The sequence below is a fragment of the Eimeria maxima genome, genomic scaffold (assembly GCF_000499605.1).
Source record: "Eimeria maxima Weybridge genomic scaffold, Emw_scaff50, whole genome shotgun sequence".
Taxonomy (NCBI): Eukaryota; Apicomplexa; class Conoidasida; order Eucoccidiorida; family Eimeriidae; genus Eimeria; species Eimeria maxima.
The window spans coordinates 49208-65395 of NW_013566551.1; the positions used below are offsets into that span (position 1 = coordinate 49208).

Below are 16188 nucleotides of genomic sequence, written 5' to 3' on the forward strand. Positions count from 1 at the left end.
TCAGCCTCTTAAATGATGAGTCTTCGTGCCGTATTCGCTTACCGATCGGTTGAAACGCAAGGACAAATGAACCAACGGAGAGTCACTCAGTCTCCTGCTGCTGCCTGGAGGCTGCGGGGCGCTGACGGCTGCGAATCTGAAAGCACTCAGACAAGCTGTATGGCAAGAGTCCCACACTTGCGTCCCCTGCAACCATCCAAATTAAAGAGCATTGACAACCGTCTGTTCATCTACGCAAGGGGCAGCGAAACGGGTCCCACAGCACACAGCAGCGGTACAGGGTGAGAAAAAATAAACTGTGTAACAGACTGGGAGAAGAACAAAACCTGAAAACAGCATCAGAGAACAGACAGCTGTGCAAAGACGGGCCATTCCCACCTCAATGCTTTGCTCGTTGGTGGTGCTGCCACTGGTACTTAGATATTCTGCCTCCTCGTCCTTCTGCCAAGAGAAGTCGTGGTGAACCCCCCGGCGCTTCACTTGGGCTCGAAGCCGCCGTAGCTGTTCCACTGCAAACAAATCTTGCACTAGAAACCCCAAACCATTGAGTTAATCCTGTGGTTTCGACTCGCAAGTTCGCCGATGTTAGTGAGGGCCTTAAGAGAAATGCATTTGCTCTTACCTCCTGAAATCACATGCCGCTCCTGCTCCAATGCTTCTTGCTGCTCCTGGCGCAGCAGCAACTGCTGTTTCTCTTGCTGCTGCCTGCGGGCAATAGCATCCCACCCATCGTCCTTGGCTTCCACCCAAGGACCGATTACAGGCCCCTCGGTATCAGGCACCACCCGCCTCTGTGCTGTTGCTGAGCGTAGCTCTTCTTTTGGTGCTGCAGTAGCTGAAGCGCCCTGTGTTTCCTCTTCTGTCTCTTCCGAGTTGTCTCCATCCGTTCCAGATCCCTCGTCGGATATGCTCCCATCTCTACCTTCTTGGGCACTATCATCAGAAGCTTTATCTTCTGCCCTACGCAGGCCCTCGCTTGGGGCCCCTGTGAGGCCCTTCTCAGTTTCTACGGCACCTGCTGCCGTCCCGGTCTGACTCCCGCCGCTGCTGTCCTTGTCCTCACTGGCTGCTGTCCCGGATCCCCAGAGGGTTGCCGCTGCTGCTGCAGCTTCGGCTGCAGCAGCAGCAATGGCAGCAGCAGCATCTGCTGGAGGGGAAACGGCATCTGCGCTTGCCTCCTCCCGAGGCCGCTTGAGAGGCGCTATTTGTTGCTTCTGCCAATGCCGCTCATGCCGCAATTGTTGGTGAGCGTGCTGTGTGTGTTGCTGCTTCTGTTCGCTGTTGTGCTGCTGCCTCTCATGTTGCGCATGCCCCCAATGGTGCTGAAGTGCACGGCTGGAAGGGCCCCGCCGCTGTTGCCCCTGTTGGTGGCGGTGGTGCTGCTGTACGGGCCTGTCCCTATAGAATCCGAGGCCCATATGGCCTGTCTTAAAAACATAACCTTCAGGGATGGCGCTGCTGCCACTGCTGCTCCTGCTGCTGCTTGACGGGATGAAGTCAGGCATTTGCGCTTCAACAGGTGCAGCGTCAGTACCTGCATCAGGCCCACATGCATCTACTCGAATATCAACACCTGCTGCAAGAGCAGCAACGCCACCACACACACTCGTATCAGTACCTGTTGCAGTAGCCGCAGCATGGACTGGCGCTGTAGCGGTAGCAGCAGGTGATGCTTCGCTGGAATCGGACTTCACAACAACATGAGCAGGTACTGCCGAAGCAGCGGTTAGTGGTCCTTCAGCACCAGCAAACGTTGCAGGTGCTGCAACAGTAGGCGCTGTCCCAGTAGGTGGAGATACGGGTGCCGTCGTGTCCGGCTGTTCCTTCTTCACCGGCTTTTTTACACTGAGGATTCGCAACGCCGGGCGTGCTGGAGCAGGAGCTGTAGGGGCTGCACTAGCTGCAGCGACAGCCGCAGGCACAGCGGCCGCAGCAGCAGTTGCTGCTGCCGATGCTGCAACGTAGCTGGCACCGGGTGGTGGTGTCCAAGAAACATCCCCTGTGATCTTATTCCGGAAAAAAGGAAGCCCCTGGTCCGTCACAAACTCCCAGGCGTCGCCGTTGTTGCTGCTGCTGCGGGTTTCGTCGCTAGTGCTGACAGATGCTTGTGTTGTACCTGCTGCAGCGCATTTTCCACACACAGAGTGCCCAAACAATGCGGTTGACAATCGCTGCCTCGGTGGCAAGAAAATTCCTCCTAATGCTGCTCTAGAGAGGCCCTGGCAGCCACCCTTTGCTTTGCAAGCAAATCCCACAATCAACACCTGCAACCCTGAAACCTCAGCCCTAAACCCTAACCCTCGCAACTTACAGTTGCTTGAGTTCCGCTGATTGTAAAACTGCTGAATTCTCTCCTTCTCTTCCCGCTGAGCCTGAAGTTGATCATAGGCTGAGGGAAGACTCCCTCTATGAGGGCCTCCGCCGCAGTGAGATATTTGGCGGGCCTCATCGTTTCGCATGGCAGCAGCAGCAGCAGCTTCCATCTGCTGCAGCTCCCGCTCAAGCAGCCGCTCGTGCTTCTGTTTGTCCTGGTGGCGCTGGTAGGCGTCCTTGAGCTGTTGACGTGCATTTTCTAAGTGCCGCGTCGACTGCTCATGTTTCTTTATATTCTGCGCACAAAACCTTGAGTAGGGATGCAAACACTAACCCGTCAGCATTTGGCAATGTAAAACATAAGAACGATTGTCAGAAAAACAGTTGCGTGGACACCTGTGCAGATGCCGTGGATAATCCGTTGCAACAAAAGCAGTAGCACAAGGAACAGCAGATACAGTAGGAATTAAAGAGAAAACGAGTGCAGCAGTTATACATACCATAATATGCCCGCTTAGCCATGTATTGCATATCTGGCAGTAATGCTTCTTCTGGGAAACCCAACGCTCCGTCATCTTCAAACACAACAGCCACTGCTGCAATTCCAGATGCCGTTAGTATAACGGCTCCAGTTGAAATTTCATGCAGTTGCTGTTGCTGCTTTTTCCGCAGGTGCTTTTGCCACTGTTGCGGCTGTTGCTCCTGGTATCACTGAACGATTAGATGCTGCTGTTGCTGCTAGGCGATAGAGTCTATGCAGTGCCATCCAATGTGAAGTGAGGGCATAAGCATCCTCCCTGATGCGCTTGCTGCTGCTGCGGGGTCACCTTTGTTATCGCCGCAGACTGTGGCAGCTCTGTTACTGCAGCGGCTGCCGCCCTGCGGGTCACGTGGTTGTGGTCTGCGGGGAAAAAAGTTCGAGCTAATTCTAATACATTCATATATAACAATGAAAGTAATGTAGAAGTTCCGATTGTCAACAGGGATTACATATGTAGAGGGACACTCCAGGGCCTTTCACGGCCATCCTGCATGCGCCTGCCTGACGGCCACTGGGGCCCCCGCCAACAACACAAAAGTGTTACTACGCTTTATTGCTGCTAGTTCAGCATTTCAGAAGAATGGGTTTATTATGAAATGCAGATACGGAACTGCCGCCTTTAAGTAGTCCTGTGTGTGTTGTACTTCCAGCCGCAGGCGCTTGCCCGGCACAGAAGAACTCAACGGTGTATACGCAATGAAGCAATAGACAATACGGGAAAATTTCATTCTCCATTCGATTGTCCAATTTGTTGCTTGTCTACTGACTTCTTTTTAGCAAGTCTGCACGCAAACTACTGGCAATTCCGCAGCCCCCCGCACGTGTCCTCCGACGTCAACAGGGATTGTTGTGCAACTTTCACTACCTCTACCAGACGCAGCAGGTGCAACAACAGCAGCAGCTGCAAGAAAGGCAGAGAGGGAGGGTTATGCCGATGCGGCATATGTGGGGCCGGCTGTTCGTGTGTGTGTCTTTCGCCCGTAGCTGTTTGTCCGCTGACTTTTCGTTTGCTGCCTCCTTCTCGGGGGGCTTCCCAGTCCCTTTTGACACTTCTCTTGCCGCCTACCTGTCACCGAGGCTTCGGCCCTACTCGGCAGTCAGCAACAGCATCAGGAGCAGAAGCAACAGCACGATGGGGAAGAGTAGTGTGGATACAACAACGGCTGCTAGGCGCCTGGAAGCTTTGCGGTTGCTTCTGCAGGCGCAGCAGCTCGACGGAATCATAGTGGACGACTCAGATGCACACGGAAGCGAAATTCCTGCAAGTGCCTTCGCACGGCGGACGTTTTTGTCGTCCTTCAGTGGGTCCAACGGCTTGGCCTTGGTGACCCGGGAGGCGGCACTGCTATGGACTGACGGGAGGTCAGGGTTCCCAATTGCTTACACACATACTCTGTATTATTCTCTTTTCTTGTCGTTTTTGTCAGCTAATTTGTTCGGCTACTCCTGTCGAGACAACCCCTGGAGCCGTCCCTGTTCACTTGAGGGCTCCTGCTTGCCTGGCTCTTTTTCTGTTCACCAATATCTGTCTATTCGCCCCCGTGCGTTTCTTGCTACCTGTGCCTCTTTCCGTCCTTCACTGAGCCTCTGAAAGCCCCTGTTCTTCTGGTGGTTTCGTCCCCAACAGGCATGCGTGCATGCATGCCCATTGTAACACCCATGGCCGGTCTGCTTTGAAAGAGATGCACACACTGTTTCTAGCAGCAGCAGACAGATAATGCTTGAGGCAGGGAGAGGCAGCAAAGAGTGACAATGCACTGATATTTATCCATCGTTATGAGTGCGCAGCGAGGCCAAATATCGGGTGCATACGGTACATATACGTGCATTAATGGCTTACATAGATAACCTTATACCTATGATGTGTGTACCTTGATGCGCCTGTAAGGCATCAAAATGGCGGGCCAATGCACGTAGACGCCTATGCACGAACCTTCAGATACGCATCGCCTGTTCATGTTGAGTGTACAGCTTGTTGCGTTGTATTATATTTTCAGGTACTTCGCTCAGGCAGAGCAGCAGCTGCCAGAGGGTTTGTGGCAGCTAATGAAATCGGACTTCGGAAACACGCCGACCCTATCTCAGTTCCTCAAACAAAATCCTCAAAGTCAGGGTGGACAAACTGTCACCTGAGGCGGACTAGCGAATGACCCCATCGCAGGGGCCCTCTCACCGCTGTCCGCTGCAATTCCCGGCTCAAACATGTTTCATACGGAGCACTCTCTTTTAGTCTTGATTGGATGCAGAGGTTTTTCGCCTTCAATCATTTCCACAGTTAGCTTCAGCTCGGCGGAGCTCCCGCTAAGAGATGCATGCAGCCGAAAGTGCGCAAGTTTTGGGCGTTGTCTATGCTGCAGTCCGGCGACTGGGTATTGACGGTTTCTCCACCTCTTTGGGTCTTCTCAATCAGATAAGAGATGCGGGCTTCAGCCTCGCACGGGGGGACTGTACAACTCAGCAGGTAACTGGAGATACTACACACGGAATCCGGGGAGAACCCTTGCTCTGAGCCCAACAGCGAAACGCAAGTTAAAAGGCCTACATTGTGTTCTTCTCCACAGGAAACGCAAGGCGGCGCTGGGAGACAAGTCGTGCCCCTAGATAGGAACCTCGTTGACGAGGTGTGGGGTCCTCAAAAACCCTCTTACCCGAACAGTACGGTGTACGTACATCCAGAGGAATATCGGGGTGAGCAGGGCCCTACAGAAGCAGACTGATCCAGGGAAACAAAATAGCCCTCTAGGCTTAAAGAGACGACAAGCAGCAGCAGCAGAGCAATCATCACCACTCAGCAAGATACAGCTGGGGCCTCGTCAACGTTAAGCAAGTAGGACCTATTGATTGAATCTAGTGGGCAAAACTGAGGGTTCTTGTTGCCTTCAAGGTCTGTCCACGCGGGAGAAGGTGGCGAGAACGCTGGAAGCAATGGCTAAGGAAGGCGTTGACATTCTGCTGCTTTCGGTAATTAACCCGAGGGCTCAGGGTTCAGCGTTGTGGCTTAGGGGTTTAGGCCTGGCTGGACGAAGAAGGAAGGTTTGCGGCCATTGTCCATGGTTTGTTGCTAATCTAGATGCATGAACCCTGGAAAATATCAATGCAGCATTCACTGTGAACTTGCGAACGCTAAATTTTGGAGGTGTAGCTTGTTGCTTGTGTCGCTGTAGAGTTTGGACGAGGTGGCCTGGCTGACGAACTTGCGGGGATCGGATCCGCCAAACAGCCCATTGTTTTATTCCTACGCCTTGTTGGTCAGAGGCCCTTTGGAAACCTCTAGGGGAACCCAGAAAGGGAACGCCTGGCCCTGGCGTTTGTTGTGAGCGATTATTGCCCAAGAATTCCGCAGTGCACTCTAACTGCCCTCTCTGCTGCGGCGAAGCAATATATCTGCACCTGATTGGCTGTTTGAACCCGTTAAGCCTGTACCCTTCATCAATTCCAGTGCCTCTTTATGCCTGTCTTTCTTGTTTAGGCTGTACACAGACCCCAGTAGGGTGTCGACAGAAGCCAAGGCTGAGTTGGAGAAAGAGGGCGCCATCCTAAGGCCATATGAGGAGGTCTCCAGTGATCTGCAACTCCTGCTTAACTGGGAGGCGCGTAGCCACCACCAAAGAGAGCAAAAAAAGGAAGACGGGAGGCAGCAGCAGGACCTTCAGCAGCAGAGACCAGCGGGCCTAGTGGCTGCCGTTGACAGCCTGCTGTCGGGCGGCGACTCTCATCTGCAGGAGCCAAGCCCTAAGCTGACGAGGCAGGAAGCCGTGGAGACACAACAAGCCGCATGGCTGGACCCCAAGATCAACGTGGCCATCCACCGCATTGTGGCCGAGTCAAGACGCCTCATTGTCAAGGACACGCCTGTCGCCGTCGCCAAGGTTTGCACTTCACATAGACTCCAGAAACCCACATGTTCTGCCGTGCAGAAATTGACCGTGTGTACAGCCCATCAACTACACCGGCGCCGGGACTTGCGAAACGGGGAGCGGCACGGATTCCTACTGCAAATATAGCAAGATTAGCAAGTTGGGAATGTTTGGCGCCTATTTGTGGAGCGCCGTAGGCACACAGGACTTGCTTGCCCATCATTCTCCAATACGCGTCTGGCAGTGTCGAAATGCCCCTTGTTGTACGTGTTCAGGCTTGTAAAGGCGAAAGAGAACTTAAAGGAATGGTAGAGGCGCACGAGGAGGATGGGGTTGCTTTGGCCACCTTCTTCTGCTGGTTTGAAAAGCAGCTACTCGCCAACGCCAGAGCAGCAGCAACACAGCAACAGGAACCGCTACCCGGCGAAGGGGAATGCATCCTGACAGAGTTTACTCTCAAGGAAGCGGTAGACGCGGCGAGAGAAGCTACCGTAAGCTGCGCGCAAAGCCCATACATCAAACTGCCCTTAGCTCAAGTGGCTGAATTAGCAGCAGAAGCGCCTGCTAGAGCAGATACAACAGCAGCTCCACGAGGAGGAGGAAGCAGTGAGCTCCCGTCGCTTCCCTCGCAGTCCATGTCGCCTATCAAGGAAGAAGTTTAGTTTTCTTTCTGCGTCCGTTGGTTTGCCTTAAAGTGTTCGTTGTTTAGGGGGACTTCCTTCACATCAATATCTTGTTTCGGCTCCAACTGCGCCTTAGCGCATTACAGGTAGGCGCACAGCCAGAAGATGGCGGCAATGAAACCTCTTGTGCCGTGCTCGTGCTTGCCATCGTGTGCCCGTCTTTCCGAGCATCGACTAATGTGCTTTTGTACCCGAGACCGGCTATCAACTGGGACGGATATCTGAGGTGTCCCGAGAGTACTAGGTATAGCAGCAGAGGCAGCTGCAGCAGCTGTATGCCTTACCATTATTTCTTGTTCTGTATTTTCCAGGCCGGACCCGAAGACGAGTCTACAGCTCAAGGCGTCATTATCTGAGCCTGGAGATGGGCTGTGTGTTACAGTTAGAGGCCCTGGTGGGGGAGTTCTGGCTCAAGAGGAAACCCCAGTGTTCCTACTGGACTCTGGGGGACAGTACCTGATGGGTACAACAGATGTAACTCGCACGCTGCATTTGGGCCAGCCCACCGAGGAGCAAAAAGAAGCTTACACCCTTGTGCTCAAGGTGAGGCGTTTGGATCGCGTGAATGCCAAGTACGACGTAGACACATCTTGCCTTTTAGGGACTGGGTAGGCGTATCGTTTTTCATTTCAGATTGTGCTTCGGATTTCTTGTCTGGTATGCGTACAACCCTGAGACTAGCAGAGGGTCAGTGTTGGTTTGTCAACAGGGAATGATTGGGCTGAGCGCACAGAAGTTTCCTGAGGGCTCCAGGGGGCCTCAGATTGATGCACTGGCGCGGCAGCACCTCTGGAATAAAGGCCTAGACTACCTTCACGGTCGGTGCAACATCCACAGAACTCAGAAACCTGCATGCATTGCACATCGTACCAGAAGCTGCTTTAAGATCGGGAAGAGCAGGGCATAAGTAGAGACCAACGCAGCAGGGCCGACAGATATGGAGACAGCGATATGGCTAAACGAAACAGAAACACGTAGGGGGGAGCTGATTGTGAGGCGCATATGTACAAGCATATGCGCAGGAAGATAGTCATGTATTGACAAACGTCTGGACGAGTGCATAGCTGTGAAATTACCAAGACGGACGGTGGAAAAATCGGAAATAGCAGAAGGCGATCGAAATTTATTTGATGCTATTTCCTTTTCCATTGCAGGGACTGGCCACGGCGTTGGGCACTTCTTAAATGTGCACGAGGGCCCCATTGGCATATCTCCCCGCTTGACGGTGAGGAGAAGCTGTCTTGTTGCCATTGCTCCGAGACTTTCTTCCCACCAACTAGTACTGCTAGTTCCCAGATTTCCCATGCGGAGAAGCGGGTTAGTTTACGTGTACGCCTTGTTACCCGTTCTCCTTTTGGCCCGCCGTGCTTACCGAGAGTATTTTTCTTCTGCTTTTGGTCGCTGTGGTGTAGGGGGTGGCCTCCCTGCACGAAGTGCGCCCTGGTGCTGTCCTTTCCATAGAGCCAGGCTTCTATAAGGATGGGGCATTTGGAATTCGCATCGAGAACCTGGCGGCGGTGAAGCCGTAAGTTACAAACACATTTCCAGGGTATACAACAGTATACATTCCTGCTTCTTTCCACCGTATCCACACCCACTTCTGCATGCTGGCTCGTATTTTCTTCCCTGATTGTCTCCACGTGATTTCGCCTCCCTAATCTAAGGAACGCACGCTACTGCGTAAGAGTCACCTGGTAACACTGCACGTTCTGTCGAATGGCTGGTGGCGCTGCATCGTGGTTGTTACTGAATGGCTAACTTACCGCGAGAGGTTCCGTAGCTTGCACCCTTGGATGCAGGACGTGCCACACCTGCGCTGGCGTGGGCGTCCTTCACTTTCTTCGCTGTTTATATTGTGAGCGTTGTTGCTACTTGTAGGAGCGACCTCATTTATCGGGGTCGTCGGTTTCTACAGTTCGAGTCTCTTACTCTGGTGCCTATTCAGGCCAGACTCATAGAAGCTTCGCTTCTCTCTCCTCAGGTTGGCTAGGACAACAGATTTGATATTAACTCTATTGTTCTAGTTGGCACTGTAGCTAGCTAACTTGTTCTCGTAGCTAGGCTGCCTCTCCCGAGCACATATGCAGGCCGGCAGGGCACCCTAAACCATCCATATACCTATGCTTCGCGCTTCGTCAGCGAGGGGTCAAACCATCCAAAGTGTCGGTCTGTTCAGCCAGGACCAGCTCCTAAACGACGTCGTTTTGTGGGTTGGTGTCTTTCAGGAGGTAGCCTGGCTTGACGCTTATCATGGAGATGTTTATTCGCGCATATCATCTCGGCTGGCTGCTAAGGAAAAGAAGGCTCCCTTTTGCCCACCTTTGCCCAAGGCGGTTTCTGTCACCAGCGAGGAGGTCCTCGCCTGGTTAAGGAGGAATACCAAACCCCTGGAGCAGCTCCTGCAGCAGGAGTTTCCTTAGTGTTTTTTGTCTTTTCTGTGGCTTCTGTGGCATTCCGCTCTCCTTTGCATATCAAGAGGCGTAAAGCTTTTGGGGTGGGGGTGGGGGCCTGGGTCCCCGCAGCTCTTATAGGAGCGCAGGGACACCGGCTCAGGACGCCGGGAAGTTTGTGTGTTAGAGGTCGTCCATTAGTTTTCCTGTGCTCCTCGCAGTGCTGGCAGCGTTATTCATGGGCCGCTTGGCCTTCTTAAAGCACCATAGATTGGGCGGCGCCTCTATGAGACGGGCTCTTATGGGGCTTGTTCGGGGCGTCAGTCAGCAGCGACAGTTGCTCTGCGGTTTTATGGACATATGGATTTTCCTTTGTGTCCTTATTGGTGAATTAATACTCCGGCGCCCGTGCGGTTTAGAGGGGACACTACCCTTCGCCCGACTGATTGCCGTTCTGACACTCCAATTAGATTTTACGTGTGTCTTCGCGGCCTTCTTGCGAATGCGTGTATCCCTTTCCTGCTCGGGTTCTTGCATGCGTGTGGCAGATGTGAGTGCCTTGGGATATCTATCATGCAGAACAGCCCCTTCAAAGAAGACGCATCTCTGGGGTATTCTCCGGATCCCTCGAGCTGTTGAGACATAGACACGCGAGCGCATTTATACTTGAACTTCCATGTGGACCAACCCCAAACTCTTCTGTTTCCTGTGGAGTCCCCAATGAGTTGTCTGTCTAAGTAGGAACCACGAACCCCCCCTATTTCAGACTCGTTCTCTTTCAGGGCTAGTATACCTGCAGCTGGCCTTTGATTTCGGTTCCCTAATGCCTTGTAGTTCAATAGCTATATTGGGCAGGCTGTACGAAAACCCGTCAGGCTTGGGCTCGAAAAGCCTGAAGGCAGGCAGGAACAACACTGTCGCCCTGCTGTCGATACTTCATTTTAGTTCTTACACAGTGTTTGCGATTTGCCTGAGGCCTTAGGTGTTGCGTTGGACCGTCCAGCTATGCGAGGCATTCAGCATGGGCAGTGAGATTTGCAGGGTAGATTTGCAGGGGAGCTATCCATCAGAATGTCTACCTAGCCTTTGCTGTAAGTTAAGCTATCACCTGATCAGCTGCGCTTTGCTTCTGCACTTCACTTTTGTGGGGGCGAAGGTTACGGGGACCGGGGCAGTTAGTGTCTGCCGTTTGGGATGGAGCTGTCCCTTAGATTTTAGCAATGAAATCGCTAGCACCATTAGAAGCAGGCATGCACCAAAGAAACAGCACCAACAGTAATAGACCTGCATCTTCCACCCCGTCAGCATTGCCGACTCCAAGCAATTGGAGGCACAAGGGCGCCGCTGGTCTATAGCGCACAACATGAGGGTGATTCAGCACCCTGCATTTGCACAGCTGGTGAACGCCCTCTAAACCACGACTAACTTCCGCTTCTGAGGCGCTTATCAAGGTCAATGCTCACAGATAGGTGGAACACTCGTCTGCACTATACCCTAGATGCCGGTCTGCGTCGACTGTGAATCCTGGGCACTGGGCACTTGATACTTTGGTTTGCAACAGTATCTCCTACAGCATAGCATAGCGTGTCAAACCAATAACGGAGAAATGAGCCACCGATCGTTTGTGGCTAGTAAATGCAACTGCGGAACCCCGACATCAACCGGGATTGCTTTAATGTGCCCGGCTAGGCAGAGCAACTCCCCTGCCTGCCTTCTCCCCCCGAGCACCTGTGGCAGTGCTCCACTCTGTACCTTAAACAGCAAAAGGGGATAACTACAGCGCCCTTTTCACGCTGCCCCTCACTTTGGCAATCAACCAACAGATGCTCCTAATGCCGCTGTCACGCCTTCGTCGTGAAGGGCTCGCCGCAACTTCATGCAGGCAGATGTCTTCTGGTTAAGAGCGAGCTGAGAAAACATTTCTGAAGAGCTGGTGTAGCAAATTACTTGTGACGCCCCCAGTGTGATGAGGGGCCTCTTCTTGGTGGCCTCTTACCCTCTTGCAACTGTCTTGTTCAGCAGCGTGCTGTCCCGAAAATCAGTCTCCAACCCTCACCTTCTCCAAGTCATTTGCCTCTAATACACATTAGTTTCACTACTATTGGAAAGTAGAAAGAAGCAGCGAAGATCACTCACAGTGATCGTGATAGCGCAAGGGATGCAGCAGCGGTCCGGTCTAGAGGGCCCCAACGGCGACTCGGTTTGTGTACTCTCTCTTCATTAGCTCATCTTACCCGATTCCTCAGAGTTCCTATGTCATTTAAAATGTATAATCTGTCTAAAAGAAACTAGGAATATGCACGCGCCTGGCAGTCTGTTGTCTCCGCGTGTCCTCCAAATCCCGCGGGTGCCATTTGTCCACCAGCGTCGTAATTTCCCAGTCTCAAGCGCGTTCAGTTAGATTACGCTAACATGCAAAGGAGTATCAAGCCGGAGATCCACATTTAGATGGCCTTGAGGCTTGATTGACTCTGGAATACTGCTGGCCCTCTACTCTACGCTGATGCAGCTGTTTGTATTACTTCAGCGGTTGGCTCCGCTCCTCTATTAGCGGGACCTACTGCCGGTTCTGCTCGTTGCTTTTCCAAGTGCCCCTGGAGTGCTGGCATTATATCACTGTAATTAAGCTATCCCGCCAGAAATCAGCACCGCGCCAAGAGGGGCCCGTTGGCTGCGATGAGGTGTGGGCATGACCCTAGCTAGGAGCAACCAGGTCATTTTAAATCTTAATTTTGCCGTTGCACCTTGAGTATGAGGAACCCTCAGGGCTGTCTGGCAGCGTGTGTGGTCCTCGCCGTTTCCTCGGTTTTGTTCGGTGTCGCTGCGCCGTCAGAAAACGGCGATGACGTGACTCTGATCCACAAAGGCCAAGCATTTTGGCTTTGTCTTAAGGGGATTGAGGGCGTGGCGTGCGGCAGCCGGAGGGAACCCGCTCTAAACGCTGCCGGAGCGTACTGCGGGGATGGCCTCTGCTGTCCTGATACAAGTACCAGCAGTCCTCTAGTGTGCAAGAAAGAGCCCTGCAGCAGCTCCTTTCCGCAAGTTCCAGATTCTTGCAGTGAGCACACGCCATTTTTGAGTCGTGTCGCTTTCCTCCGCCTACCCCCAGCAGGTGCTGGGGTAGGTAGTACCAGGGGATAAACCTGACAGCCCGGCTTCCTGCAGCTGGCTTGCTTCATATTCTGTCTTGTTTAGTACGAACTGGAGGCCTGTAGAGCGTGTGAATATGTCTCGACTTCGATGTTGTGCTGCAGGCTGCGAAAAATTCGGGGACATGTGCTCTGCTTTAGACGGAGCTTCTCATTGCGTTGAGCTTTCTCTTAGCGGGCGTATGTCAGGGGCTGCCTGCGTCTGTCAGTCCTCCTTCGTTGCAGACCAACGCCGGCAGAAGTGTGTTGCGGGTCAGTTTTATTGTTTAGCTTTCCTACAGTGGAGCAACCAGTTTGCCTTTCAGATCTTGGGATTGTTCAGTCCAACTCCACAGCTTGTTAGACTCCACAGTTTGTCAGACCACAGATGGCTCATTCAATATAGCGGCATATGCGCCTTTTCATTACCGGTCCCATAGTCCGTTCTGTTCTGAGTCTTGAGCCTCTGTATAGCGGTGCTACTCCGCCAAGTGATGATTCATTGCCGTGTTCAGGGTACGGCGTCTGCGTATTTCGTGTTTAGCTGCCTAGTTTATCGCTGCCAGTAGGCTTTGAAGCTGCGCTCTGTGCTAGTGGCTGCTACCATTGCGAGGGTGTGCCTCAGATGTCTGCGCGGACGGAGCCTGCGGCCCTGCAGATGCCGTGAAGTTTTGCTACCCATCTAAGGTGGTGACGACTCCACTGAATCAGACGAAGTACGAGGCCACGTGCGTGTGTGAGATGAACTATGTCTTTAATGCCGGGACGAACAAATGCGTGCCGGCTCCTTTCGATAGGTGTGCTAGAGAGGCCCCATGCGGCCCCGTTGAGGGAGTAAATACTTGCCGGGAACACCCAATAACTGGAAAGTTTATTTGCACGTGCCGTAACGGGTACGTATTGAATGCGCGAGACAACAAGTGCCAGCAGAAGTGCACAGAAGAAGAAGCAGCTCTCTGCGGGCCGGCTGAGGCACACGATGCGAAGTCTTGCTCCATGGGGCTTGGCGGCAGGATCTGCGCCTGTAAAGAAGGTTTTAAATGGGATGCGAATTTACGAAAGTGTGTAGAAAACGAGTGCTATTCACCTGCCTGTGGTTGGCAAGAAGGCGTGAATGCATGCCTCAAACTAGGTAATAAACGAGCATATACATGCTCCAGCGGATTTCAAATGAACGCGTCCAAAGAGTGTCTGCCGGAATGCCTTCCAGGATGGCGCTACAACCGAAATCGCGAGATGTGCGAACTTTCCACCACCAGCTGCTCGATCAGTGACTGCGGAACAACGGAAGCAGTAGATGCGTGTCTGGTAGACAAAGACTCGGGAAAACAAATTTGCAAATGCAAGGCGGGGTACGCACTGCACACGAAAACGGGGAAGTGCGTTTCTCTTCCTGCATGCAAGGTTGACACCTGCAAAGCTTTCGGACCCGATGCACTTTGCGTTTCCGACGGATCTGAGGCTTTCTCTTGTCAATGCGTTTCGAATTTCAAAACCGTCGGAAACGAGACGACCCCTGTGATGAAGGCTTGCGATGCTGTTGAGTGCTCGGATCCTTCCATCTGTGGAAAATCAAAGGCGGTTATGGAATGCATCCAGGGTGCTTTGGCGCACCGTTGTTTATGTGCTCCGGGTTACTCGCTGGACGCAAACACCGGGATGTGCATTCCTTTAGATATGATGTTCTTACTTCAGAGTTATGTTTCGGCTGGCTCTGCTCGGGTATCTGCTACCCGTGCCCCCATGCATTTTACCATCAGTGCAGCGCCTTGCCTAACGGCGGAGCTCAACGCATTGAACAGGACGTTCGATGTAAAGACTTACAGCAAGGTGCGTCCGACCAATAGTTTGTCTGTGCATACGATATAGTTAACTCTACACTCTGCGTGAATGGCCTTCGTTTTATTTGTTGCGCAAGTGCCTCTCGTGGCTGCTGCTGAACATCTACCTCTGTCTTGTCGAAGAGCTGTGAGCGAATGCTGGTGGCTGGCAGGTGGCTTGTACTGCGTATGTTACACAACTAAGATTGTTGGTTTGGGCAGTACGTGGCCCATTCTTTACATGTTGCTTCAGCTACCTTGGTGTCGCAGGCTGGAGAAACACGCACAACAAGCTTAACCTTGCCTTACCATTCAGTCTCCCACACAGGAACGGCCTTCACGTATAGAATGTCACCGGCACCGGGGGGGTTTGACATTTCGTTAGTCTACGAGCTTCGGCCGACTCATTTCAGGCAAGTAATGGAACAGACGTCATTTCGGGTGTACACAGACCCAGTCGCGTGGTCAGCTGACCAAGATGTAGGGGGTGGAGTGGACGGTGCAATTGCTGCGCTGATGGCATCTGCCGGCGATAGTCCTTGTGAAGTGAACTCCGTGAGAGTTGCCGCTATGGGGGACGACGATCGATTTGAAAATCTCACCGTTCTGTTTGAGAAGCTGCCCACAGCCGAGGCAAAGGCCCCTTCAACGGCCTCCGGTTTTCCGGAGGTGGTTCCAACCCTGTCAGACAGCGTGACCATTGCTTTTCCTTCCCCATCGAGGGAGGCTGAAGAGCCCCCAGAACCCGAAGCTGACACACCTCTCCCGTTTCCAGCTCCCACTGATCCCCTACCAGCGGGACAAATTGCGACGGGCACAGTCAGTCATGTTGATTCTGAATTACGGTAGAGCAAGCGGAGCTCGACGGCTGTACCTGCCAATGAGGTCGCCTGTTCAGAAGATAATGCAGGAGCCGACGGTGCTACGAACGAGCTGACCTCGGAAGTATATTGTGAGGAAGGGCATACTTCGTTCCGGTATTGTTGTGTGACGGTGTGGTGGAGTAACGCGTACTTGTCGCAAGTGCGTTTGTTCAGTGGAATACATCCTGTTGGCTTAACATCGATCTTTCATTGCCTTTGTATCGTCAAGCAGCACTGTGTGACCACACGAGCATTATTTGTGTTTATGTTTGCATTGGCACCACAAAAGGTGGATGACCCAATGCAACAGCACACAGCTTTGAGCGAATTTTGACCCGTAGCCTTGCTGGTGATGGCAGCATTTCCATAGACTACATGTTGTATTTTCGAATTTTTCCGGTGGTCTTCTTTAAGACTGCAAATACCCATGCGTCATCAGCTTCGCAATGACACTGCGGGGAGCATTACGGTGAACACCTTGTGGGAGGACGTGAACGAGCCAAGAGCGTGTGCGAGCCAAAAAGGTATGCGCTTCTCTTCGGCTCCTTCAGGCGCTGGCTGACTGAAACGTCAGGCATAGCTAGGATGGTTCT

The 16188-nt window shown here is 52.8% G+C and overlaps 3 protein-coding genes across 3 annotated transcripts; 2 read left to right on the forward strand and 1 right to left on the reverse strand.

Moving 5' to 3' along the window:
- Positions 1-2888, reverse strand: EMWEY_00008140 (ww domain U1 zinc finger domain-containing protein, putative; the record flags this gene model as incomplete). Its single annotated transcript, XM_013482051.1, has 5 exons — positions 1-186; positions 379-509; positions 623-2116; positions 2312-2609; positions 2814-2888. 5 exons carry the CDS (start codon positions 2886-2888, stop codon positions 1-3), a joined length of 2184 nt encoding a protein of 727 aa, XP_013337505.1.
- Positions 2889-3986: 1098 nt separating this feature from the next.
- On the forward strand, positions 3987-9814 carry EMWEY_00008150 (X-prolyl aminopeptidase, putative; the record flags this gene model as incomplete). The annotated part of the gene is made up of 15 exons (XM_013482052.1): positions 3987-4216; positions 4852-4961; positions 5212-5315; positions 5416-5542; positions 5739-5815; positions 6019-6167; positions 6324-6723; positions 6987-7202; positions 7407-7480; positions 7706-7937; positions 8104-8212; positions 8549-8619; positions 8807-8919; positions 9273-9375; positions 9620-9814. The coding sequence occupies 15 exons, from the start codon at positions 3987-3989 to the stop codon at positions 9812-9814; spliced, it is 2310 nt and encodes a 769-aa protein (XP_013337506.1).
- Positions 9815-12535: 2721 nt separating this feature from the next.
- On the forward strand, positions 12536-15581 carry EMWEY_00008160 (hypothetical protein, conserved; the record flags this gene model as incomplete). Its single annotated transcript, XM_013482053.1, has 4 exons — positions 12536-12842; positions 13039-13185; positions 13538-14742; positions 15003-15581. The coding sequence occupies 4 exons, from the start codon at positions 12536-12538 to the stop codon at positions 15579-15581; spliced, it is 2238 nt and encodes a 745-aa protein (XP_013337507.1).
- Between the last annotated feature and the right edge of the window lie 607 nt (positions 15582-16188).